The 27,400-nt window shown below is 43.0% G+C and overlaps 1 protein-coding gene across 9 annotated transcripts in view; it reads right to left on the minus strand.

Annotated features, from left to right (window-relative positions):
- The window catches only part of NRCAM (neuronal cell adhesion molecule), a 277,791-nt gene that overhangs the window by 67,464 nt on the left and 182,927 nt on the right, over nucleotides 1–27,400 (minus strand). For 5 of the 9 annotated variants that reach the window (XM_054505347.2, XM_054505344.2, XM_054505345.2 and 2 more), the window contains 3 exons: nucleotides 5,885–6,085; nucleotides 3,727–3,744; nucleotides 1,053–1,158 (listed from right to left, as the gene is read on the minus strand). In XM_054505347.2, the coding sequence (XP_054361322.1) occupies nucleotides 1,053–1,158; nucleotides 3,727–3,744; nucleotides 5,885–5,990 (230 nt within the window). In that variant the 5' untranslated portion in view covers nucleotides 5,991–6,085. The remainder of the gene's footprint in view (nucleotides 1–1,052; nucleotides 1,159–3,726; nucleotides 3,745–5,884; nucleotides 6,086–27,400) is intronic. The other 4 variants (XM_054505349.2, XM_054505348.2, XM_064575427.1 and 1 more) reach the window with 2 other exon arrangements.

The following is a 27,400-nucleotide window of genomic DNA, read 5'->3' on the forward strand; positions in this document are numbered from 1 at the left end:
CCCTTCCCACTCCTTACCCTATGGCAGTGGTTGTCCCAACATCTCGGGGCGGAAGGTGGTGGTAAGTGGGAGCTACCGACGCAGAGAAGGCAGAGGCCAGGGATGCTGCTAAATATCTGATAATGCGCATGACAGTCCCCGTTCCCACAACAAAAAACTATCTGGCCCAAAATAGTAATCCTGCCTTATAGAGAGTGGCAGGAAGTGTCACATCAGTGTGAACCTGAAGGGGGACTCCATGAAATGACATCACCTTGGGGCTTGGGTGCTAGAGGTTTCTAACAATATGGCAGAACATACTGTTTTGAAGCAAACCTCTTCAAAGGGTGTTTTTGATATACTTCAGTATTTAGTACCAGCTGATTTTTTTCTCAGGTGCCACTTTGTGGTAGTTGGGTAAGGCTGGTAATAGACAGACTTGGAAAGGAAAGATCTAGAGACTTTCACTTCTTTATTATTTAAAAATCCATACTACTTTTAATAATAATAATCCAACTCTCCAAACTTCCCATATATAACTGCGCAAGTGCCGGAGCATCTGCTGAGTCGTAGCGTGGAGGAGCATTAGCAGGCATCAGTGTCCCACCTACAGCATCTATTGGTTGGACCAGATAACCTTTTATGTCCCTCCCACCTCTAAACGTCTGTGCAGTGCTCACGCCAGGATCCATTTGGAGAATCCTCAGTACTGAGCCCTGCCAAGTCTGAAAAGCCACTCAGGACTATTTTACAGACCTCTGCAGAGCAAGGAGGGATCTTTGAAGACATCAAGTTCAACTTCTTTATTTTATAGAAGAAGAAGCGGAGGCCCAGAGAAAACAGGTTTGCCCATGTCACAAGGGCGGTAGAGCCCCTAGAAGGCTTTCGTTCACATCTCCCTATAATTTTGGAGCATTTTGCAGGAGGGTGTGAGTCCAGAAATGCCATCAATTATCTGGGTGTCCAAGAAAAACAGTCTGACTTCAATTCATCAGAAAGACAACAGGCAGGACCTATCACCATAATGCCAATGTTGATGTTCAGTTCTGTAACAGAGCAGAAAGCACACCCACCTTGGAGGAGGTTTCCCTTTGGCCTCACACTGGATTACGATATTCTCTCGAGGGTCAATAATGTAATCTTTTGGAGACTGTTGAGTAATGGTTGGAGGCTGTACCACTTAATTGTAGAAAGAAGAACAGTGTAAAGAAATCACTTAAGATCATAATAAAAGTCATTCTGTGTCAGAATCACTTACCCTAGACTGACCGTGCTCCCAAATGCTTTTAGCCATTTCAATGGTGGCAGCACATACGTTACTAGATTTTTTAACTAAAAGTCTCCTAAACTTTGAAGTCAAAGCACAGCTTCCTTTTGGTAACTTTACAGGGATTCACAGAGCCCATTTCACCCCCACTACAAGTTTGGGAAAATAATTACCAATACAAGCTTAATATTAAGACCATTTCTCTTCTGATGTAACAATGAGAAATTCCTGTGATTTTTTTGGTTCCAATGATGCTTTTCAATAGAATTTAAGTTATGAGGTAAATGGGCATTTCTTAGGAAAGAGTAACTGACTTATAGTTTATTAGTGTGCTAATGTAAATTAATATATGTTGGGAACAAATCAATTTGGGAAGTTAGCGTTGAAAAGATGGGTAAATTAGAGACTTGGCATGTCTTATTAGAGCCAGGAGGTAAGTGGCTATTAGCAGCAAAGATAAAACAGTCTCGTTTAGAAGATCAGTGGAACTGGGAAGTGCTCGGTTACAGGAGACCTTTCCATTTTGCTCTTCAAAGTGCTATCCGATCATTTATTTTCAAATCCTATGGAGAAGAGAACCAAACTCTCCCAGTAGAAGCCACTGCCTTGTATAACTCCAGGGAGAGCCGTTCACACAGACCAGGGTTCTCAACCTAGGGTCCCCTCGGGGGACGTTTGGACATTTCTGGAAGCAATGTTGGTTGTCACCCTTGGGGCGGGAGGTGGTAGCGGCATCTGTCGGGTAGAGGCCAGAGATGCTGCTAAGCATCTTACAGGACAGCCCTCCCCCTCCCCCAACAAAGACTTATCTAGATCATTTAAGCTTTTCCCTTTCTGCCCATGCTCTGTGCTTCGTGAAACCTCCTTCACCTGCCAACCAAGCGTTTCCCAAAGTTTACTCATCGCCCTCTGCTCTTGTCTTTCTTTACTGTGGTTAATCGTTGCCAGGGCTAAATGTATCATTTCCATGTCTGATGGCCTATAAAGTGGCCAACATGATTCTCTTCACTTGTTTGGTCTTCTTGCTGCCCACTACGATGGACACTAAATGCTGGCTCTGACCATCCAAATAACACCTAAAGCCCAGATCAAAAACAGAGCTCGTTCCTGTCATCATTTATTATGCACCTAGTAACTGCTGGATACTCAACAGTACCATTTACCCCCTCCCTTTAGTGAGAGCCACCCCTGTCTCATGCTCCCGCTCGGCCGGCTGCCCTTCCTAGCCTCCACCACCCTACAAAGAACCCTCAGTCTCGAAGCCCTGTCGGTTCCCTGTGCTGGGTAGCACCCGGGCTGGGGGTCGAGAACCCTCCTGATTCTTTCTTACCAGCTGTGAGACTTCCAGCAAGTTTCTTACCTTCTGTAAGCCCCACTTTCCTTGGAGGGAAAATGGGGTTTAAAAGTGGTTATCTACCTTCTAGGGCCACTGGGAGCAGTAAATAAAAGAATCTGTGGAAAATTCTTAGTACGTGCCACTACCATAATGGTTCAGTGTGGGCTCTGTGCAAATCATTGTCATAATCATTTTTATTTGGACCAGCTTCATCTTTGAGTGATCCTTTAGGCTCTGGGAGTATAGAGTTTGGGATGATGGAAAGAAGCCTGGAATTTCACACCCGAACGGTGGATACCCAGGTGGTGGGTGGGGGGACTGTGAGGAATGCCTCAGTCCAATTCCTTATATTTTTCTGCGAGTGACAGAGGTGCAAGGCTGGCGGTTTCAACCCCAGAAATTCTGTTCACATGTCTGCCGCAGAGCTAGTTAGATGCCCTCCTCTAACTGTCAGGAGTCTACTGTCTACGGGCACCACTTTGAACAGTGCTTAGGTCACCTGGCAACTAACAAACGCTTTGAAGAAGTAGGGGGGAAAGGTGATTTTGCATGATTTTCCTGGTTAATCCAATCTCAAAGGATTTTTTCAAATGCCCGAAAACTCTGTTTTTGAGCAGAACTTTCTGCTTAGAGCAAGCCCCTCAGAAACGGTGTAAGTGGGGGCTGCTTAATTGTCTTTTGCTCGCTTCAAAACAATATTCAATTTCACCGGGCCGTTATACTGTTGGGATGCTAGCCTACACGGTCCTGAAGACGTTTGGCGAGGCACAGTCTGGAAGATACCGAAAGACATGCCTTGATGCCAGCAAGCATTTAATGGCATTTAGACCCAGACAGCCATTTTCTTTAAATTTTGTGAATTTTCTCATTGAGTTACATCAGATGCGAATAAAGCTTGCAAGTTAGTCGAGCAGCATACTGGTAAAAGAAAGAGTAATACCTGAGTCTTCAGAATTCATGCAGGGCATATATTAAACTTGCTTTCTTGGTATTTAAATGCAATGTTTAGCCATAGGAAATGCACATGCTCAAAAAGACGTTAGTCACAACTCCTAAAGCTGTGCATTCAATTCACAGTATTAATTCAAAAACAAAGACATGGTCAAGTTTTCACACTGCCTAATAATTACAGAAAGACACTTACAGTCTTCAAGAAGTTTTGCTTTTTCCCCATCAATATCAGCAGGTGAGTGGGCAAACGGGATTAAAGAAAACCAGATGTTAGTAATAAGAACGTTAGCACCCTGGAGATAAAAGGGGCATCTTGTCTATTTGGTTTGACCTAAAAAACCAGTACAGTGAACCGTGGAAGTCGTGAGGTTGTAAAAGAAAGACACTCCCATTATGGCTTTGTTTACTCCTGCAGCAGCCATCCCACATAAACATATGGAAGAACAAAAGGAACGCTTTCGGCAAAAAAGGATTCTTCCAGGACTAGGAATGGCTAATTCCATTCCGTACATGTGCTGGACAAGTCATTATGTTCAATTTGAAAAAGAGCTGAAATCTACAATTAATGTGAGTTGTCACATACTGTGTTGTGTCTGATCCTATTATCCCAGACATCACTAGGCCCATGGTAATCATACCTAACAACTGGACATCACTACAGTGCCAATGCTCCATCTGAGCCAAATGCAATACCAGTGTTGGGTTTTTACATTTCTATGGTTAATCTGCAAGTCAGTAATTGAAGTTTTCAGCTGTTAGCATATTTCTACTTCAGAATTCCTCCTCACGGAGGGTTGCTAGTACCCGCGCCAAGGAGCAGCTCAGATGGACTGGGGTGTAAGGAATAGGGGCGGGGCAGAAATTATATTAGCATGCAATTCAAATGATTCTGCAGTGCTGCCTGTCATTACTACTTGTAAAGGTTAATGCACGAGCGCCTGGGTTGTCCGTGACTTTCTTTTCATCATGGTTATGTCTCTTCTCCATTAGCAGCGATAATTGAGTTAGCTGTAGGTGACAGCTTCCCCCTGATTGTTAGATTGAGCAGTCAGATTAAGGGAGAATATATTTAACACAAGAGAGAACAAAAGCCCATTTCTCTCAAGTGCTTTTGTCTCTCTTCTTTATACTTGGGCATTCCAACTCCAATGGGCTTAACCAATCATACATTTTTTTTTATGGAAATTAGGTCAAAGAATATTTTTTGAAAGGAAGTAAAATGTTGCATTTTATTGTCCTTTAGATGACATAGCAAAGGAAGTCAACCAAGTGTGGGGCAAACCACATCTCTCCTTAATGTCTGCCCACTGGGACTTGCAACCTTCTTTGGCAAAAAGAGACATCCCAACAATTGAATAGCCCCAGGAAAGTGCTATCTTCCTTGCACCTTGGAAAGCTTGCCAAACAGATATTCTATTCAGGAAGCTAATGGATTTAAAGAGGTCAGGCAGATCAAGAATAAAGGATGCATCTGAAGTACTGTCATTGTCCAAATCTGAAATTCTGCTTTCCACTGCAAGAGAAGGGATGAGGTGGAACCCAGCATTATCTTTCTTTTTCACAACCAGGCCACCCAGAGCAGGCAGACTGCAGCGTATACTTTCCTGGTAGGAAAAGGGGTGGGCTCTGATACAGTAGCTGTTGCTGGTTCCATTTTAAATAGTGTTTTTGCCCATGACTTGTTTTCTTCACAAAATTTTACATTTTGGTCTTTGATCACGTTTTTTTTTTTTTTTTTTTTAAACCAAAGATCTTTCTCTAGGCTTTAGGTAAGATACACATCCTAGATCCAGACTCATAATGTAAAGTGAATTTTGCCCTGTTGGAATCGAGAGAAATGAATTATGGGTAGTCTGGGGATACGGGGGAGGGGCGTGGGGTTGGCTGAGAAATCATCCCCCAATCTTTCCAGACCATTCTGAGCACGTGAGGGGGCGGGGGATGGAGTAGTGGGTAGGGGACAAGTGGGGAAGTCTCCATGACCGTTTCAAAGTGATTCGTATAGTTTTCTTGCAGGACCGCTTCTATCAAGAGTCGCCCATTGGGAGGACCAGGGCAGCCCACAATTCGCTCCTTCCCCACCGCTGCCCGGCCCCCATGGTACACAAAAGGCACCTGAGGAGGCAGAAAGATAATGATAGGGAGGGGGCAATGGTCTGACCGGTTCAATGGCCATTTCTGTGGTGAGACTCTTTATAAACACCAGGTGCTGTAGGTAAAAGCCAAATTAATTTTGATTAGCTTTTCAGGATCACACAGACACCTTCTCCATTCACACAGCTCACAGTGATGGGAAATGCTGGGAAGGCTTTGACTCCCGGGCTTAACAGCTTTAAAACGTTAATACTTACGATCAAGAGGTACATCCAGTGCGCTAATCATCTGGCACAGGAAGAGAATCATGGGCGCTCTGCCTGCAGATAAGCGCTTCCTTCTCGGCATTTTTTTAAGCTGCATTAGCTGAGCTCCTGCTGAGACCCACAAACTGAATTTCCTTTTCTTCTTTCACAAAAGATTTGCGTGCAACGTTTAAATAATTTTCATGCAGGGAACTGAAAAAGGAGAGATCAGAATTATGTGTATTAAAAAGAAGGAAATGAGAGGAAGTCCGCTGCCCAGAAAATCAGTTCTGTATTATACATGAACTCTAAAACGGAGCTAACTTTTTAAATATTTAACTCTCAGGACTAGAATAATCATTTATTCATAAATCAGCTAAAATCAGGTCAGAAAGATTTGTAGTGATGTCAAGCAAAATCTGTCCACACTGCCATCCTTACGGTTTTCCCATTTTAAATATCTGCATTTATATCAGAGGCTACCATGTTGTTCCCAATAGAAAAAACTTGGCATATAAATGGGTTAGAAAGTGTGAGTTTAGAGGAAAGGCCTAATGGCTTCTCCGTTCTAGAAATTATCTTTGGGAAAGTCCAGGGCACTGTTGCAAATTTGCTTCAAGCCCCAAACACTGATTTACCAGCCGAACCACCAGCAATTAAGGCCTTTCCCGTCTCTCACTTAGACCAGGGCAGCAGATGTGCTGGGGTGCCCAGTTCCAGGCTTTTCTCACCAGTCACCCTCTGAAACTGTGGGATCTACCAGATAATGTTCAATATAGCCTTAAACAGATAATAGGAAAACCTCAATGATCTGGCCTCAATTTATCCTACCAACCTTATTCCCTCCTGTTTGCATAAAGCTATTTTTTGGTTTGCTGGTCTGTTTCTGTTTCTCTCTCTTGGGTCAGTCCTTCAAAATGCCCTGAATTTTCCCATCTTATTGCTTTTGTCTACTCGATTCCTTTTACCTGGAATGCCCTCCACCATATTTCCTTATCAAAATCCAATTTATTTCTTTATAGATCAGTTAAAACGGAAACATTAGCTGATCCACCAAACTAGAAGGCCTTTCGCCCTCCCCCTAAGAATTCCTGAAATTCCTAGTTTTAATCATGATGTATATTATACAGATAGATACAGAGATAAATAGATTTTTGGGGGAGGGTATGCATGCTCTCTCCCTACTCCTTCAGGCAAAGGTGATGCCTGTCCCACTTCGGCATCCCTCTCTTGTAATACCAACACAGTGTGCCTGGCACATGGAAGTGTCCACCCTACATGGAAGAGCATGAGCACAAAGCACAACGTAGACCTCTGTCCCATGGCCAACTCCTCCCTGGAAGGAAGCGTTTAATCATGTCTTCTCATTTTATGAAGACAGGTGGGGGTGACCAATGGCTCTCTTGAGAGGACAGAGGGATGTTATTATTACAGACTAGGGCAGCTCCCACAGCTTAATTACTGAATGATTTGTGTGATTTTTATTATTTGTGTAATTGTGTATTTTGATACTACCCATCTTTCCCACTAAGTTGAGAGCTTCCTAAGGGTAGGGACTGTGTCTTTACTGTTCCCTAGTGTGTTCCCAGAGGCCACAGCAGTGCCTGGCACATCGCAGGGAGTACATAAATATTTATAGAAAAAAAAGAAGAAAGGGGGAAAGGGAAAAGAAATGGATATTTAAGATTGTTGAAGACGAGGCTATATTCAGATAGGCTATCTGACCACAGTCTATCTAAAGCTGTGTTTATATTTATACTACTGGGTTTGAAAACCAAACCCTTGTCTATATTGTCAAATTAGTTATCCTCTCATGTCTGTGTGTGGAAGAGAGCTTACATGTATAAAAGGAACATGAAACAATGCTGATAACATGTTTTGCTAGCAACTGAGTTCTGATTTGAACCTGGTGGCAAGTGCAGTTGGGATACTTCCTGGTAAACAAATACAAAAACAGGACTTACTAGGCTAAACATAGACATTATATGTACATAAATATTGTTTTCTGAATGAAACATCCATATTCTGTGGTTTAAGATCCGAGAAATTTGTTTTCCATATTACAATATATAAACAATCATGTCCATTAAACTTGGAGAGGCTGATACAGAAGCTCATCTATTTCTTTAAAAAAAAAAAAGAAGATTTTATTTATTTATTTGTCAGAGAGTGGCAGGCAGAGGGAGAAGCAGGCTCCCCACTGAGCAAGAAGCCCCGACACGGGGCTCGATCCCCGGACCCTGAGATCATGACCTGAGCCGAAGGCAGATGCTTAACCAACTGAGCAACCCAGGCATCCCTCATCTAACTATTTCTAGCCAAAATATACACCAGACAGTCTTTCTATGTATGCAAAGCATATCTCTATCATTTAATCAGATTTATTTAGGTCTCTCGTGATTTTTCTGTTGAAATGCGAATTCTGAATTTACCATGAGCTTCAGGGAAAATACAAATAAATGGCACTAAAACAAGTTGATGTTACATACTAGGCATATGGAGAGAGAACTCCAGAATCAAACACAATAAACAAATGGCTCACCTGCCTGATTTCTGTGTCCGGCTAATCAAGTGCATCCCATCTACGTGCCTAGCTCTCCGAAGAGGGGTAGGAGAACTAAAACACTTTCTACTAAAAGATGTACTGATAAATTGCAAAGCCCGTAACATCTTAAGCAGCTACACATGATTTCTAAGTTCTTAACTGATTGTTTACTTTGCCTGCATGCCTTAATCATTCATCCTTCCCAATAGAGAACACTGTTAGTTCCATATAAAAGGAAGTATCATTCCACCTGCTTTACCTTTTCGGACTCTATAGGGAATAAGATAATGCCATTAAATCACAGTGTCGCCTAAAGAAAAAAAAATTCAAATTTCAAGAAAAATTGAGAAGGTACTTACTTAAGGAGACACGAGTAAATCCTCACAATGAGAAGAGGTCATGAACTAGATGTAGTCTTTCTTCAGAAGCCATAAGCTAACTGCACCGATAGCCACAAAATTGTCTCTGGTGTAGGTTCCGTTTGGGGAGGACAGAGCAACTGCCCTGCCTAGCCTCTGACTGCTGCCCATGGAAAATCACCCACTCCTCCTACGTATGTCATCAGAGGTGAAAAACTCAGTGCCTAAGGACAGCATTAGGTCCCCAGCACTCAAAGTGAAAATCAAATATAGCTACAGAAAATTGAGCTCTCTCTGTAAGAGTGATGTGCTCTGCATGTCTCACAAAGAAAAACCACGATTTCCACACTCTCAATATTGATGTCAACGCCCTGCCCAGCGAGGAGCCAATCTGTCTGGTAGTCTGCCTTGCAAAATGTTGGTCATTCTCTCTTACCCGAGAATCATGAGTTAAAACTAAACTGTTTATGCAATTACATTAAATGAATGGAGCCCCAATTTGAAATAGCAGCCTCATGTTTAGTCAGGGCTAAGGAGTACGTTAGTGCCACACAGCTTGAAATTTACAAAAAATCTTTGCATGGACATTTTATTTTTTTTAATTTTTTATTTTTAAAGATTTTATCTATTTATTTGAGAGAGAGGGAGAGCATGAATGGGAGGGGCAGAGGGAGAGTGAGAGAGAGAATCTCAAGCAGATTCCACCCTGAGCAGGGAGCCTGACCCAGGGCTTGATCCCAGGACTCTGAGATCATGACCTGAGTGAAACCAAGGGACAGACACCTGACTGCGTCACCCAGGCACCCCTGCACAGATATTTTAAAGCATGCTCAAACGAGACAAATGGTAGGTCCAAGTTCAGAATATAATTCATCCTGATACTTAAAACCAGATATATTGTTAAAATGACTCCAGAGTATTGATAAACAGAAAGGCCTTTTAATATTTCCCTTCACTGAACTCCACTCAAAGCAGCTCTTCGCAAATTACCTATAGAACCTCTGCAACAGAAGGGAAAGGAACATCTCCCTTCTTCAGTAAACTTTTCATCATTAGAAAAGAAATACAAGTCAAGGTTCCCTTATTTTTTTTTGCCTAAAGTTCATACTAATCATAGAGCCAATGTTCCCCTGCATTATTTACCATATATTTAAAAAGAAAAACCTGAAGTTTTGACAAAGGATTCATATTAAGCCCAAGAAACATAGCTCTCCTGTTGCTCACTTAAGAAGTCTTGTCATTTGAAAGAAGATAAAATCTTTGCTTTTCTCTCAAGTGAAAGATGAAATTCTTTAATTAAGAAAATATATCAGCTCGTTTCCAGAACTGGAAGGCCATGTACTACTCACCATTTCATTCTGGTCTGTTTGTGCTTTTCCACATTCCAACATGGGTGGTTCAATGCTGACTGTAACATGATCTATTCTCCAAGCCAACAAACAAATATGCTTATGTGACTGGATGCTCTTGGGCACACTCATTATTGCTTTGGTGACCCATCAGTGTCTGGCCTCACTAACTGCATGTGACATTATCTTGACTATGAAAGGTGTTCTTTCAGCTGTCAACTTGGGGATGGTTACTTTTTCTATTTTGTTAAATATCTGCCATTAAAATGAGCATATTAATGTCCATTCTAGCTCATGCTTGCACTTTTCAATCAAAGATTTCAGAGTCTGAGACTATGAAAGGAAGGTCAATGAGAAATGGACAATGGCTTTGCATAATTAGCACATCAACGAAGTCACACTTAAATCTACACAACTACATTACCATGAAAACACCTCAGGAAAAGTAGTCTGGGGTTATGTGCCAGACAGAGATTGTAATGGTCTCTTCAAATAACAAGCTAAACTTTGTGAAACACCAAGGAACATGTTTCTAATTTGCCCCTAGCCTAAAGGGATGTCCCATAGTAGAGTTTCAACAAGGCACTTGGTAGCTAGAATCGAGAATAGTACATAAGGAAAGGTGGATAATTAGCAGATGATTTTATTGAAATAATAGATGATAGAACACATCTTGATAACAGTTCAAATCTTCATTCCTCAGAGCACTCTAACTGATTATCTTATTTGATATTCATAAAAACCTCAGTATATAGGATAGCAGGTACTGTGCCCATTTAATAGATGAGATAGGGAAAAAAATCCAATCACAATGGCTACTATTCACTGAGCATCTTCCATGTACCAGGAATGAAACTGAGCTTGCTCCATGCATTCACTTATCTCATCTCACCAATAACCCCAAAAGGTAAATTCTATTACACTTCCCAATTTACTGATAAGGAAGCCGAGATGCAGCATGGTAAAGTCACCTGCTTAAGGGCACACACTGGTGTGTTAAGTGCCAGAGCCAGAATTCCAGTTCTGGAAAGTTCTGGAGCTTCCAGTTGACACACATCACCACACCCTGAGGAGCCCCTGGCATTTCCCTCCCTCTCATCTTATTTGGTGCTTAGCTAATAAACCAATAGAAATTACCAAGTTTATCACTGATGTTGGAAAAAAAAAAAGTACTAATGGTTTCTGAATATCCACAGAAGACCTTCACAGTGTTGCTCATAGCACGACCTCAGGGGCCTCTTCACGTGTCATTCCACATGAACAGTGTCAGCTGGAACTGTGCCACATGCCCGCCCTGGCCTTTTAAAGAGCCTCTAGTTACGACAGTGCAGACAAGACATGCTTTAGAAAGTTAATTTTAAAAGTAGGCACTATATGCTCACGGTACAACATTTGTAAGGTACAAAAGATCATAAATTCACTGTAAGCAACCCCAGCAATGCCATTTCTCCCTGAGAGGTTATTACTACCAAGTTTTGTGAATCCTTCTAGAGATAGTCCATGCATAAGAAGTACAGACATATATAAAACAATATTTTAAGGATCTCTTGAATTTAGAAAAGCCTTTTATAAGCCTTTATAAGGCACTGAAGTTAGAGCATCAAAAATACCAACGCCTTTCAACATGATCTAGCTTTTTGCATCACATGGAATTATTTGGATACTGGCTTTTTCACACCTCCTTTGTTTAGCACAGCCAATGACCAGGAAAGAAGGAGTAGACAATGATCTAACTGAAAGATCTAAGACAAAGGATAAAACATGCTTAATGCAAAGTCCATACGGGTGAGACTACTGGTAGCCCTGACCAAGGATGCACCTGTTCCACACTTGTGCAGCTGGTTAAGTGACAACAACCAGCAGGCTCAGCTCCAGGGGTGACAGAGCTGACTGCGGGAGGAGGGATGGGTGCAATAAGAGAGAAAGGGAACTGCGCTTCTCAAGGGAAGCCTCTCTCCACCCACCTCCAAATCTAATCACAGTTAACTATGAAAGAAGGGGACACTATTCCTCTCTGAATGCTTGCTCTGCTCAGCATGTCCTTCTGCACTGACCTCCCCCACCGACTGAGGTGAGAAGAGTCAGGGGTGGCTGTGGGACCAAGGCAGCTGCCATGTTTGGGTCTGTTGAGATGATGAGGCTGTCTTTCTCAGGGAGAGGGTAACTATGAGGCAGAGAGGGAGAGCGAGTCAATAGTTTGGAGCGGGAACAAAGGCCAAAGGGCAAGACGGCATGAGAAACCATGAGTCAGCAGAGGAGATGAGGTGTCAAGAGCAGAAGGAAGCCAGTAGTCAGCAAGAGGATCCATAGAAACAGGAAGAGATGGTCAGTGAGTGACTGCAGCATCACAGAACACCCCACAGGTGAGAACAAGAACCTACTCCTCTTGTACTGTGATAACCAGGCCTCTAAAACTCGTGGTATCCCAGGCAATGTTCCAGTTCTCTGAGGCTGACCAGAATAGTGGTTGTGGTTGAAACATCTTCCACCCTGTGAATTAAAACAAGCCTTCGTTGGTGTGCTAGGTAGACTGTTCTGTGGGTGGCCCATAGGAAGCACGCCTCACAGCATCCATACCCTGTCGTCCCCTCTCACGATGACTCTGGGTTTGGCCGCATGAGGTACTTTGGCCAATGGGATTCCAGCAAGAATTATGCAAGCAATGGTGAGCATTGCACACTGGGGCTTAGACTCTCATAAGTTCCCTCTGGGAAGCTTGAGCTACACGATTACATGATGGGAAGCCAGTAGAAGGAGACCCTAGGGAGATGAAAAACCATCTTGGGCTTTCTGGGCCCATATGAGCTCCCAGATAAAAGCCACTGAGCAAGTGACTTGTTAAACCACATGTAGCAGAAGAACCATTTGAGAACAGAGAACCAGATGTTGACCATCTGAGGGGTAACAAACCCTCAGAATTATGAAAACCAATAAATTGTTGTTTCAAGCCACAAAATTTGGGGGCAATTTGTTACATAGCCATAGCTATGTGGAACAATCTATAGGATAAATTGAGACAGGCTATTTCTTGTAACCAGAAAGACCTTCATATGCACATTTAAAGGAACTGATGATTCCATTGCACACGTCCCCTTATGAGATTATGGCTGGAACCACAGGAATTCTAAATGAATAGTCTGGTGATGTAGGTTTTCCGTCTAAAATGAACTATCATTCTTGGGGCGCCTGGGTGGCTCAGTTGGTTAAGCGACTGCCTTTGGCTCAGGTCATGATCCTGGAGTCCCTGGATCAAGTCCCGTGTCAGGCTTCCTGCTCGTCAGGGAGTCTGCTTCGTCCTCTGACCCTATCTCCTCTCAGGTGTTCTCTCTCTCTCATTCTCTCTCTCTCAAATAAATAAATAAAATCTTAAAAAAAAAAAAGATCTATCATTCTCTTTTTTCCTGGATATGTTTACTTGTATGCATATTGGCATAGCTGAAAGGCCCAGCCTTAAGTTACATTTCTCATGCCACACTTATACTGAAGGTGGTTACCGCTGACAGCAAATAAATTTCTTTACACTAAAATAATTATGGATTATGCCTAATTTAGAGTCTTAGACAATATATCAATTGATTTCTAATGCAGAAAAGCAAAAATGGAGCTAATGAACAGGGTGAGAAGGAGCTTAATGTTGTTAGTCTACCCTCCCACCTCACCAACTCCATGAATCAGACTAGAATTCTGAGCTCAGTTGTGGCTTTGATTTGGATCCACTCACTCTCCTAGCAAATGGGGAATGCGAAGAAAGTGGGGAGGAGAAAGAGGGAAGACAAGCCTTAGAGACAAGTCTACTCCTCCATCGCAAGGTTCTCCTCCCAGTTGGTTGCCTTCAGATTAGGAAACAGAAAGTTCCAATTTTAAAAACTGAAAGTAGAGAACTGCTCTAAAGGTGAAGCCTGAGAAATGGAAATTTAATTCTGAATACAGGTCTTGATAGTAATCTAGTTGGCAATATTTGTCAAGCCATTGAAACATGCACGCTCCAGCTCTATTTATCTTCTTATAATCTGAGATTTTTACAAGTATCACTGAAAAGATATAAGGATCAGAAACAGTTTATTAAAACCTTCAGCATAAAAGGCCTTACAGGATATTAGTATTCTAAATGGGCTATGCCTAATCCATTTGTCAAGTAAACAACACATGGCAAAATGGCAGCCATCTAATAGTAGATGATAGCATTTTGGATGCCTGGCAGGCTAGTCACTTAAAAAAAAAAAAAAAAGTCACATTTCAAAGACTACAAGCCAGGATTCACAAATCGATATTCTTGCTAAATGGTAAGAACCTTTCTGAGTGGAGATGCAAGGCATGGTTCAAAATCTCAGTGTGTGCTCTTCTCCTCACGGGCCTGGAGGTGGGTATGGGGACAAGAGTGGGAGAAAGAATTAGCCTATGACTGCAGGGAGAAACTAACCCAGAGGTCTCAGTGCTTAGCACAAGACAGTTTATCCTTCACTCATGCTAACATCCAGCGTGGGCAGGCTGGGGCTTCTGCTCCAGGCTGATGGAGGCTCTACCATTTTGTGATGTTGCCATCTCAATATGTGACTTCCAGAGTCCCCATATTCTCCTGCTCTAAGTGGCTTCCATTCAGAGGTGACATACACACACATCTGCTCCAAACCCATCAACCAGAAGTAGTCAATGACTCCTGGGAAATCTCGTGACCACTATGAGCTCTACCACAGGGAGCATGCATGAGTCACAGTAGCTCTGAAGGGGCTTCTTCTGGGAGGAGTTTCAAAAGCGACATTCTATGGCAGGGCTGTCTTGTTGTTTCATCTCAGGGATGAGCCAGGGTACAGGAGGCTGCTGGTGAGCAGGGCTGTATGAGTGCTGGCGGCCCGCAGCCCCCGCCTCTGTCTTCTTCCTCGCTGCATTTCTGAGTCACTCTTTCCTATAACGTGGGCTTTCCTGAATCATGAGCCTGGGTTTGGGGGTGAAGAGGCAGAAGGCCCAGATTTATCAAATCCAAGGGACATCACTCCTGCCATGTCACAGATGACAATCATCTTCACAGGAAACATTTCAAAATATATTTTGCTAAGGTATCCAGGCTCTGTATAATCACAACAGGACCATGAAAGTGAGAAATGGAGACTGACATGACATGAAGAATTGTGTTCTCCACTTGTTATCAGTGCTGGGTAAGGTATATTATCATAAACTAAATAGCTGGAAATCCTTCATTTCAGCTGCAGGCGATTTCATGTAAAGAACAAATCTCAGTTACTTGCTGATATGCATTTTTCACTACAAAGGATTTACCAGCAAAACGGGAGAGTCATTCATGAAATATTTAACTCCTGGTGCATTTAATTTTCTGCAAACATGCCATGTAGAAATCTGCATTTATAAAAAAAAATAAATCAATAAGTGATCATTTGCTTCCAAACGAATTTGTCAGATTTACTCCAAAGAGCATCCTCCTCCTGAGAATTTAGAATATAATTCAGTTTCCAGGAAGTTAAATGTTAGCTCCTCAGGAGTCCATATTCTGTATAAAAGCTAAGCACACAAAAGCGTGAATATTAGAGACAACTTTCTCTGTGACCTGAGATTTAATCAACCCATTGGTCAAAGCTTTAGAATACTCTGCTGTGTGTGCTAAAAGACACTGACTTCTCAGGAACCACTTTTTCTATGAGAAAATCACATTCTATTTCTACTACTATTTGTTTATTTGTTTATTTACTATTTAAATGGGCTCCCCAGAAAGAATATATTCTCCTGAGATGGGGTGAAAGAAATGGCAAATCCAAGAGCTGATTAGGAATGCCAACAAGAAGAAAGTATTTCTGGTTCAAGTGTCCTGCTTCCTGGAAGAATCAGGACAGGAAAGCCTCTGTTTTTGTTTTGTTTTTGTTTTTAGTATTTTTTATTTATTCATTTGAGAAAGAGAGAGGGAATGAGCAGTGGGGAGGGACAGGGGAACAGCGAGAGAGAAGCAGACTCTCCACTGAGCAGGAAGCCCAGTGTGGGTCTTGATCCAATCCCTGGACCCAGAGATCATGACCTGAGCCAAAAGCAGACGCTTAACCGACTGAACCACCCAGGTGCCCCAAGCCTCTGTGTCTCATCCAAGTTGGTTGATAAGACCAATACACCTAGAATTACTGCCTCTTGTATCTCCTTAGTTGGATTTTCATGGAAAAATTTTTGTGGGTAAACTGAGCATTTATTTCCTAAAGAGAAACACCTGTGCCTTTCTGGAAAGAGAACTGGAAAATGAGAAGGAAAGGTGAGATAGGAGAACAAAGGCACAGCAATGAAAGAAGAAATGCTGTAGATGTCAGAAATTCCTGAGTTACATTATTATTATCACTTTTCTTTTTGGTTTTGAAATTATGGCAATTAACCAAGAAACTGGGCAGAAAAGTACCCGTGAAAATAATTTTTTTAAGCCTATGAAAAGAATCGCAAAGATTTCCAGGAAAACATCTGTAGGGGCTCACACTTATATCTCTAAGGTCTTCTCCAGCCCTATGCTTTGGAGTATGAGCACTGTACCTGCTTTAATGTAAGTGGATCTAAATAAAGCAGCCACCAAGAGGACAGTCATTGAGCTGCCACAGTAGAAAAATAAAACCAAGACCAGAAATTGGAAAAAAGAGGGCTAAGCATCAGATTCTGCAAGGTCACTGGTTATTACATCTGATGAGGCTCAGCAAGGTAAAGATGGAGACATGAGTATCAGGCACATGTTACTATCTCAACAACAGACAGAATGATGTGGGCAGGAGAGGCAAGTCTGTGTCCAGCCCCTTCTCAGAGAGGAGGACGAGTGGGGCTCCCAGCTGAGGCTGAGCCGTGGTTTCTGGGTCCCAGTACCACTTGCTGCATCTCTGTGTCCAGTGGACACTACTTGAGCAAAATGAGAGGCAACATCTGTGGAGAAGGGGATTCAAAAGCCTGGAAGAACAGCTAACAGAATCTAGAAGTGAAAGGGCTGGGGGAAGAACAAAGCCAGCAGAAAGGTAAGAGGTAGCAGAAAGGATTCCAAGGGAGACCACTAAGAATGTCTGAGACTAAGGGATGTATGTGAGACAGAACCCAAACACATTCCTAGAGCTGAAAGAAACAACTGCATATGGCTTCAACAGGGTATTCGGTGTGAGTACAGGGATTACACAGGCCTGGGCGGGAAGGAACCATTGAAGGTCCTCTTTTTTCCTGCCTGGTCAGCTGGCTCAGAATTAAGCCAGTAAACATTTGGGGATTTGACACCAAAAGCAAAGGTAACAAAAGCCAAAAGAAACAAGTGGGACTATGTCAAACTAAAAGTCTTTTGCACAGCAAAGGAGACCATAAACAAAATAAAAAGGCAACCCACTGAAAGGGAGAAAATATTTGCGTATCATATATTTTATAAGGGATTAATATCCAAAATATATGAAGAGCTCACACAACTTAAGAGCAAATAAACAATCTGATAAAAAATGCATAGAGGATCTGAATAAACAGTTTTCTAAAGAAGACCTACATATGGCCAACAAATACATGAGGAGATGCTCAATATCACTAATCATCAGGGAAACGTGAAACAAAACCACAATAAGACATCACCTCACACCTGTTAGAATGGATACTATCAAAAAGACAAGAAATAAGTGTTGGTGAGGATGTGGAGTAAAGGGAATTTTTTACACTGTTGGTGGAATGTAAATTGGTGCAGCCGTTTACTTAAAAATGGGGGGGGGGTGGCACCTGTCTGGCTCACTGGTAAAGCATGCTACTCTCGATCTCAGGGTCATGAGTTCCAGCCCCACATTGAGAGTAGAGATTACTTAAAAAAATACATACAGGGGACGCCTGGGTGGCTCAGTCGGTTAAGCATCTGCCTTCAGCTCAGGTCATGATCCCAGGGTCCTGGGATCAAGTCCTGCATTGGGCTCCCTGCTCCACGGGGAGCCTGTTTCTCCCTCTGCCTCTGCATCTCTCTCTCTCTCTGTCTCTCATGAATGGATAAATAAAATCTTTAAAAAAAAAAAAGTACATACATACATACACACACACATAAATAGGTGCAGCCAAGATGTGATTTTTTACATATATACACATACATACATACACAATGGAATACTATTCAGCCATTCAAAAATGAAATCTTGCCATTTGTGACAACATGGATGGACCTTGAGGGCAACATGCTAAGTGAAATAAGTCAGACAGAGAAAGACAAATACCATATGATCTCATTATATGTGGCATCTAAACAAAGTAAAACAAAACAAAACAAACAAGCTCATAAGTACAGAGAGTAGACTAGTGGTTGTCAGAGGCAGGGGGTGGGTCAGGCAAAATGGGTGAAGGGAGTTAAAAGGTACATACTTCCAGTTATAAAATTGGTAAGTCACGGGATATAATGTACAGCATGATGACTATAGCTAATAATACCGTATAGCCTATCTGAAATTTGCTAAGAGAGTCAATATTAAAAGTTCTCATCATAAGAAACATATAACTACGTATGGTGATGAATGTTATCTAGACTTATTGTTGTCATCATTTCACAATATATACAAATATCAAATCATGTTGTACACCTGAAACTAATATAATGTTGTATGTCAATTATACCTCAATTACAAAAACTGCCAACTTCTTATGCAAAGAGTAAAAAAAAAAAAATGCAGGGAATTTTAGAGGATTCAATTAAATTTAACTCAATAATCTGAGAATCAATTATGTACAGATCAATGGCTGCCTGGGGGTGGTCAGAGAGGAGGGGGGCAAACAGCAGGAGGGCTGTTTTGAGTACAGTGCTCAGCAGAATGGATGATATAAGGCACATGAAGCCAAGTTGTAATTATGTAAAGTGACAATAATATACCCAGCCCCCTGACACCATCATTACCACAACCACTAAACCAGGAAACTAACAGACTGTCAAGCCCTAGTTGCAGCATCCAGATGAGTCTTGGTCATTTTCAAAGAAATAAAGGTCAATAGTTTTCTATCCTTGTTGTGAAATAAGAGAATAGCTTTTTGACCTTAATTAAGTAGATTTCTTAAATATAATATTAAAAGTATGGTCCAGAAGAGAAAAAAATAAATTGGACATCCTCAAAATTAAAAATATTTGGGCGCCTGGGTGGCTCAGTTGGTTAAACGACTGCTTTCAGCTCAGGTCATGATCCTGGAGTCCCTGGATCGAGTCCCGCATCGGGCTCCCTGCTCGGCAGGGAGCCTGCTTCTCCCTCTGACCCTCCCCCCTCTCATGTGCTCTCTCTCTCTCATTCTCTCTGTCTCAAATAAATAAATAAAATCTTTAAAAAAAAAAATTAAAAATATTTGTTCTTCAAAAGACAGCAATAAGAAAATGCAAAGACAAGCCACAGACTAGGAGAAAAATATTTACAATCACACATCTAATAAAGGACTTGTACCTACAACATATAGAAAACTATTACAACTCAAAAATAAAAAGGCAATTTAATTTTTAAAAATGGGCAAAAGATATGGATAGGCACTTTCCTAAAAATATACACATAGCTGATAAACTTATGAAAAGATATTTGATACAATTTATCATTAGGGAAATGCAAATTACAACCAAATGAGACACTACTACACATCCACCTGAAAAGCTATATTAAAAAAGACTGATCATATCAAGTATCAGTGAAGATGGGGAGTGACTGGAATTTTTGTACATTGTTATGGGAATGTAAAAAGGTATTGCCACTTTGGAAAAAAGTTTGGCAATTTCTTAAAAGTTAAGCTTAATATCCAATCCAACAATTCCACTCCAAGATACTCACCTAAGATTGATGAAACATAATCTACAAAAAAGACTTGTATGCAAATGTACACAATAGCCTTTTCTATAATAATCAACAATTGCAAACAACCCAAATGTCCACCAACTGGTGAAAAGATAAACACAATGAGGTATATTTATGTAATAGAAAACTCAATAATAACAAAGAATGAACGGCTGATAGATGCATCAACATGGGTAAAATCTGAAAATTATGCTACGTGAAAGAAGCCAGACCCCAAAAATTCTACATATGATTCCATTTCTGTAAACTTTCCAGAAAGGTAAAACTATAGAATCAGAAAACAGATCAGCAGCTGCCTAAGGCCGTGGGGTGGGAGGTGAGATTGACTGGGTAGGAAGGAATTTTGGGGGAAGTGATGGTAGTGTTCTAAACTAGACTGGAATGCAGTCTGCACAACTGTATTAATTTACTACAACTCATCAAAGTATACTAAAAATGAGTAAATTCTGTGGTATGTAAATTGTATCTCAACAAAGCTATAAAAAAAGGAAAAATACCTCGAACATCTGTGTTTTCCAAATAAAGACCCATTCCAGAGGTCTCTTCCCCCCTGGCATGTGCTCTCACAGACAATACTCCCGCTAGTCCCAGTATGAGTTAAATACATCTGCTTCTGAATAAACAGAACTATCAAGACTGAGAAATGGCAAGCAATATATTAGTTTATGAGGGTAACTGAATTATTGAAGGGGTGATTTGAAGAGTAGGAATGTAGAGAGAAATGCAGGGGGTACTATTCTGACTAAATTAGACAAGGCCGAAGAAAAGAAGCTACACAGGTCATTTTCATGAAAATGGTATTTCTATCATCATCTGCAAATCAGTTTCCTTAACAAGAGCTCAGGACAACTTTCAGCATTTCTCAGAACTGTGTTTATGACAGAAGACTCACTTGTGCATAACTTTGATCCCAAATCAGAATTATTTTGGCTTCGCCTGCACTTCCACCTCATGGGAGGCCGAGAGCAGTCTCATCAGGCGTCTCAGATGAGGGTGCGGCCCGCCTTCTTCATGAGCCGCCATGCCTCCTCCTTGTCTCCATTTGGCTTAGCCTACTGAGGATTACCAACACTTTTTTTCTTTTTTACCAACACTTTTAAATGTCAGTGGCATTTATTTCTATCTCACTGAGCAAAAATAAGGCACCAAAAGCAGAGATTAAAAAAATAGAACTGCTCAAATGCAGACTCAGTCTCTAAGAAATCCGTTTCCTCACCCCAAGGAGGAGCTGGAGCCTCTGGTTGCCAAAGAAGCAGGAGGTTGTCTGTGTGCTGGATGGGAACTCTTCCAAGAGGTTCTCTCCACCAATTAACACATCCTCAGCTCCAGGGCTGAAAATGCTTGTGGTAGTCCTCTGGCTGAGAGCCGGATAAAACAGCATTAATCCCACTGGTCACCATGTCCTCCATGCCTGTAGCTCTCTGTCTCAATTACTCCTACTCTCTCTACTTCTCCCACTCTCCAAGAACTCTCTTACCTTTATTTCCCTCTCTTTCTGGCCTAGGTCCCATGGGCCACCCTTCCCTTTATTTTTCTTGTCTGTCCTCTCAACTCCTTTTTCCCAGGAACAACCCCAATTCAGCACAGTCTTGCATACAATGACATAGAACCTGGATTCCCCGTGTTGCGCACACAAGTGGGGTAAAGTGATAGAGTAGAGTCAGCCCCTAGTTCAAATCCTGGCTTTGCCACTTAGAAGCTGTGTTGCACTGGTTAGGTTAAATAAACTCTCTGTGCCTTAGTCACCTCACCTATAAAATGGGGCTCATTTATCTAGCCCCAGGGCTGTAGAGAGGATCAGTGAGATAAATGGGTAATGTGCAAAGCAACATGCCAGGACCTTAGTGCACCCTTAGTAGATGCTGACAAGTACGTGTGACAAGGCCTGTCACACACAGCCTCTGCATATCTTTCTAGCCTCCTTTTGTGTCACTTGCTCTACCACAAGCCTAACGAACAGACACACTGATCTCCATGCCTTCCGCTGTTGTTCGTGCTGGACTCTTTCCCCACTGTCCTCATGGCCCGGATGACGCCTCCTCATTCCTGGAGACTCGGCTCACGTGTCCTCCTCTAGGACTGTGCTGTCTGAAGCATTAGCCACTAACCACATATGGCTATTTAGATTGAGATTAAGTAGAACGAACTATAATTAAAAATCCAGTTCCTCAGTCACGCTAACCACATGGCAAGTGCCTAATAGCCAAATGTGGCTGGCCGTGGCTGCTGGGGTGGACACAGCAGCTCTAGCGGAAAACATCTTGGCTAACCCACGTGTAAAAGCACTCGTCGCTTCATGTTCTGGCTGTGGAGTCTTTGTTTTTCTCTATGAATTGTGAATTTTCTGCAGTACCACCCCAATCTGTAATAGTATGCTAAATGGATTACTGAATGATTAAAAAGCTTTAAAAAAATCTTTTCAGGGGCGCCTGGGTGGCTCAGTTGGTTAAGCGACTGCCTTCGGCTCAGGTCATGATCCTGGAGTCCCGGGATCGAGTCCCGCATCGGGCTCCCTGCTCGGCAGGGAGTCTGCTTCTCCCTCTGACCCTCCTCCCTCTTATGCTCTCTGTCTCTCATTCTCTCTGTCTCAAATAAATAAATAAAATCTTTAAAAAAAAAAAAAAAAAACCTTTTCATTTTCTGCAGTCCTGGACCCATGAGGAAGGAGCTCCTGATATCGCTGCTTTCAGGAGTTGGTCCTGAATGGTTTTGCCCTGTTTTACCTCCTCTTCCATGTCTCAATCCACTCTAATCCTTCTTAATTCAGTTGCTGACCTTCTTGACTTGACCTGTTTCCTCTTCTCAGATGTGCATCTTCCCAAATTGGCTGCTATTTCCTGCTCATGGAGCTCTGTCCCTGGCTTCCCTCCCTGTCTCTCCATTGTGCTCTTTTGTGGGATTGCATTTGTTTCCAGTCCCTCTGGGTCCCTCACCTGTTCAGGCAAGCCTGGCTCTAGACCATGTGGGCCAGGACTTCTTGGCCTCCAAGACTGGGTATGAAACCATATGGCTTCTGCAAATATTGGATGCCAGCTAAGTCACCGAATATAAAATATCTCTGTATGTGCAGTGCCTTTGGCAGTTTCTGGCACAGTATGCAGCTTAAAGATACCTGCTGAAAGAATGAACGAACCATTATTTTATCATGAAATACAATCACAGGAAGGAATGAGGTACAAGGAGAATGAGACTGAGAAGGAGGAGAGCCAATATGGACAAGACTATTTTGCTGCTGGGCATGATTGTTCAATCCACAGATCACTCCTCCGAAAAGCTGGACAAACCAGCTCAGAACAGCCCTAGGATGGCGTGGGGAAGGGAGGAAGAATTTATCCCAGGCTCCACTTGGTCAAAGGCGCGCCCCCCTGCATCTCCGGGTTGTGCATTCCAAAGCATGGGCACCTCGTGGGTCCCGCAGTGGTGTCAACACAGGAGCCCGGGTGGGAGATAAGAGGTGCTGCTGTGAAGCTGGTCAGAGCCCATGCGTACCCAGAACATGCCACCGGGAAGCTGACAGGCTCTGAAGCAGAGCATAAAAGGCGTCTGGCACAACGGATGGAAGTTACTCTTTGAAATCATCCAGCCATCATGGGTGGGTCTTGGACACCAGAGGATGACAGTAGGGGAGGATTTACAATGTGGGGTGTTCTCACACTCGATTCCTGCTTAGGTTCTAGGAACACGGTAAGCGTCAATAAACACTGCCTGGTTGACAGCCTAGGAGTATCTGAGCAGTCTGGTGGGGTCCTGGGTCCCCGAAGGTGGAATGTGATGCAGGGGAAGTGAGTGTGGGGATGTCAGCAGGGACTGTGGGCAGAGAGAGGCTGAAGAAAACCTGATCCACTTCATCATTTTGTCTGAAGCCAAGTCCCCTTTGAAAGATTCCCCATGTCTTCTCCTTTGTTCTGAATCTCAGGCTAATAAAATGGCGCTGGCACCCCTTCCAAAGTTTCATCTTTAATAAGAGCTCCTAAATCATTATAAAAACTACTAAAGTCCCCGATAATGGTCTTGGTACTAAGGATCAATAAACTTGACTTTCCACCAGACTTTCCTCAGAGCCAAGCATCGATTTCTTCATTTTCAGAGTATATCACAACCGCCTATGTTAGGTCTGTTTTTCTCAAAGTAGACACCGGGAATAGCTCTGATTTGCTCTATACCTTGTCTACAGCTGGCAGGCGTCTTCTGGAGAAAAATGCTAGTATTGTGATTTGCCTGTCCATTCACATTTTATTACTCCAGACATTTTCAGCAATTTTTTGTTTCCTCTTCAAGAACCATAGACTTGAAAGGCCAAAGACACTCCAGGACATTAGTTCAACACCTTCTTTCTAGGCACAAGGACACAAAAGGCATTGTTTTAAGAGCTGGTGTATTCACCCCTCTTCTGCCCCACTCCAAAACCCTCTCAGTCGAACCTCAGATTTCAGCCACGGCAGCTAGGGGCCTGTCCCCCGCAGGCTGTGAGCAGCTCTGCACAGATGCACCTAGACGTGGCCTCACCTCGTCCTTCAAAAGGGATCTCTTGCTTCCTGCCCTGGTCATCTCAAATCTCTGGCTCAATTGTCCCAGGAATCCACTCTGCATTGGGACATGCACAACCCAGCAGGTTGGGGAGTTAGTGCTATGGGATCACTCTTGACCAACGGGAATCTGGAGCCAGTGAATAAATGCCTCCCCATGTCATCCGGGGCAGACAGTTCTGAGATGCATTTCGAAAACTCCCTCAAAGGTTCCAGAGGGAATCAAACAGACAATGTAATCGTGCATTCTTGTGTTGACTTTTCCTCTTTCTCCATGTCACTCCCCCATCCTGCCTTTCTGCTCCCTGATATGACATTTCCATACAAATTACCTCTGCACAAGTTTTGGTCTCTGGCTCTGCTTCTGGGGGACCTTATGTTAAGACAACTGGGTGGCAGCCTTAGATTGGATTTGCAAAGTCTCACACACTGGATTCGTGCTCCAGGAGCACAACACCCACGACTGGCCCCTTGGCGTACCCATCACCCCTATACCAGGACTCCTCAAGTGCAGTGATTTGTGTCTTCTTCCCAAAGCCAACAGCAGAAACAGGCCCAGCTATTCCCGACACCCGTGTCCCCAGCCTTGTTGGGGTTTTCTTATTTATCCTCTTTATACAATGAGGTAACAGGTTCAGAGGGGCCAGATAACTCATCCAAGATCTCACAGTGAGAATTCAAATTAGGATTTGAACCTAGTCTGGCAGGTTCAAAGCCCATCATCTGTCTATAGCACACTAAGAGGAGCCAAGTCCTTGTTACTGCAAGCCTTGAGCACCTCTGTCTTCCACGGGTATTCCCTGAAGATCTAGAGGACAAGACATGTACGTCTGGATGTGCAACTTCACTCTCTCCCTGCCTTATTTCTTCTCAGGATGCTATATTTGGCTTTCCGTCATGTCAGGGAGCACAAGATGTCCGATCAGTCACAGTTATTGACCCTCGAAGTAAAGTCTTTCTGCTTCACTGCCTAGAGTTTTCTCCCATTTTCTTCTTCCTTTGGGTCACATTCTTTCACCATGAAGCTTCCTGCCTTAGCTTCTGTTTCTCCTTTGCCTCACTGCAAATGCATCTGCAGACTCCCCCAGTGCATGAGTCACAGCTTGGAGAGGCATTTCTCAGCCATGTTCAACTGCCCCTCAAGCTTGGCTACCAGACAACTGAAAGGAAGGTGAACATAACACAGCCCGTGGGGACAACAGGAAGAGTTGGGGCAAGCACCTCTTCTCTCTGGCCTCCTCAGGAGCCACCTTGATGCCCTGTGGCACCAAATCCCCAATTTCTTCTCAGACTCTAGATTCCAGGAGGAATAACCAAATCCTATTATTTTATCTGTTGGCCTCATTGCACTCTGTTCATAGAACTTCTTCACAGAAAAGAATATTGTCACTTTGTTTGCCTTTTTTTTTTGGTGGAAATGAGAACTGATGTCCTTTCTCCCCAAGTGTAGGGACGAGGCAGTAATGCTAACTCCGAAGGTTGGAGAAAGAGAAATCCTCTGCGCGTGGGTGACACAATCGTGTGGCCTCTTCACTAACGGGGGCGAAGTGGCAGAGAAGCCAAATGCAGTTCACCACCCCGACTCTGAGCCTCCTCAGGCAGCACTGAAACGGGGCCTGCCCGGTGCCCACTTCCTGCCAGCACCATCTGGCAGGTGCCAGTGTTTTCCAGCCATGAACCGGGCTGGGCAATTGCCTCAAATCATGGGGCGTGTCTCTGAAGTCCTCACCCCTGCCATGAGCACAACTGTCGCACAGAAACCTCTTAGGAAGCTAGAAGTCATTCATCTCCACAGATGACCCACTCCACAGAGCTCGGCTCACAGGCTTATGGGGTGACTTAATCAGAAGAGCTCATTTCCATGCTGGGTGGGTGCCATGAGTGAGGAACACATGTTAGACAGCTGAAAGTGACCTGGACCAGATCTCCTATCAGCCTGGCAGCTTGAAGAGTTCCTGAACTTTATTTACCTAAGAAGACATGCGGGCTGATGTGATCTTTCCCTGTCACATTGCCCTCTGTTTCTCAAACCCAGCACAATATTACTACTACATTTAATGCTACATATATGTAAATATAATATGGCTTAGCGTCTTTTCTGCCTGTGGAAAGCTCTCTTTTCATTTATCTAGGAAGACATATTTAATGCTGCATTATTTCATTTCTTTTTTTTTTTTTAAAGATTTTATTTTTATTTATTTGACAGAGAGAGACACAGTGAGAGAGGGAACACAAGCAGGGGGAGTGGGAGAGGGAGAAGCAGGCTCTCTGCTGAGCAGGGAGCCCAATGCGGGGCCTGATCCCAGGATCCTGGGATCATGACCTGAGCCGAAGGCAGACTCTTAACAACTGAGCCACCCAGGCACCCCTGCATTATGTCATTTCTAATTATGCTTATATTCTGTACAAACTGACTTACGTGTGGTTTTTGGTTTAATTTAGAAAGATAACACACAACCAGGGCTCTTGGAAAATCACAAGGTCCTTAAGGTCTTCTTTTTTTCTTTTAAAGATTTATTTATTTATCTTAGAGGGAGAGCACATGAGTGGGGGAAGGGCAGAGGGAGAGGCAGAGGGAGACTCCTCAAGCAGACTCCCTGCTGAGTGCAGAGCCCTACGCAGAGCTCAATCCCAGGAACATGAGATCATGACCTGAGCCGAAATCAAGAGTCAGCTGCCCAACCAACTGAGCCACCCAGGAGCCCCAAGGACCTTAAGGTCTTTAGGTGTGACAGAACCAGGATTATTCTTCTACCTTTACTTGAAATGATCACTCTAAAAATGGCCCAAAGGCTGTAATAAACTGGTATTTCAGAGACATATTCATGCTCCATACTGAAGGATACAACACTTAACTGTAACTGGCATAATTGGTTTATACAGTAGCTACATTTTAGCATCCTAATGGCAACCCATTGTTTCTTATGGTCTTCTCCAGAGCCAGGACTAAAAACA

Source organism: Mirounga angustirostris, unplaced genomic scaffold (genome assembly GCF_029215605.1).
Source record: "Mirounga angustirostris isolate CCGP_5_RB_7025 unplaced genomic scaffold, mMirAng1.0.hap1 SCAF_12, whole genome shotgun sequence".
Classification (NCBI taxonomy): domain Eukaryota; kingdom Metazoa; phylum Chordata; class Mammalia; order Carnivora; family Phocidae; genus Mirounga; species Mirounga angustirostris.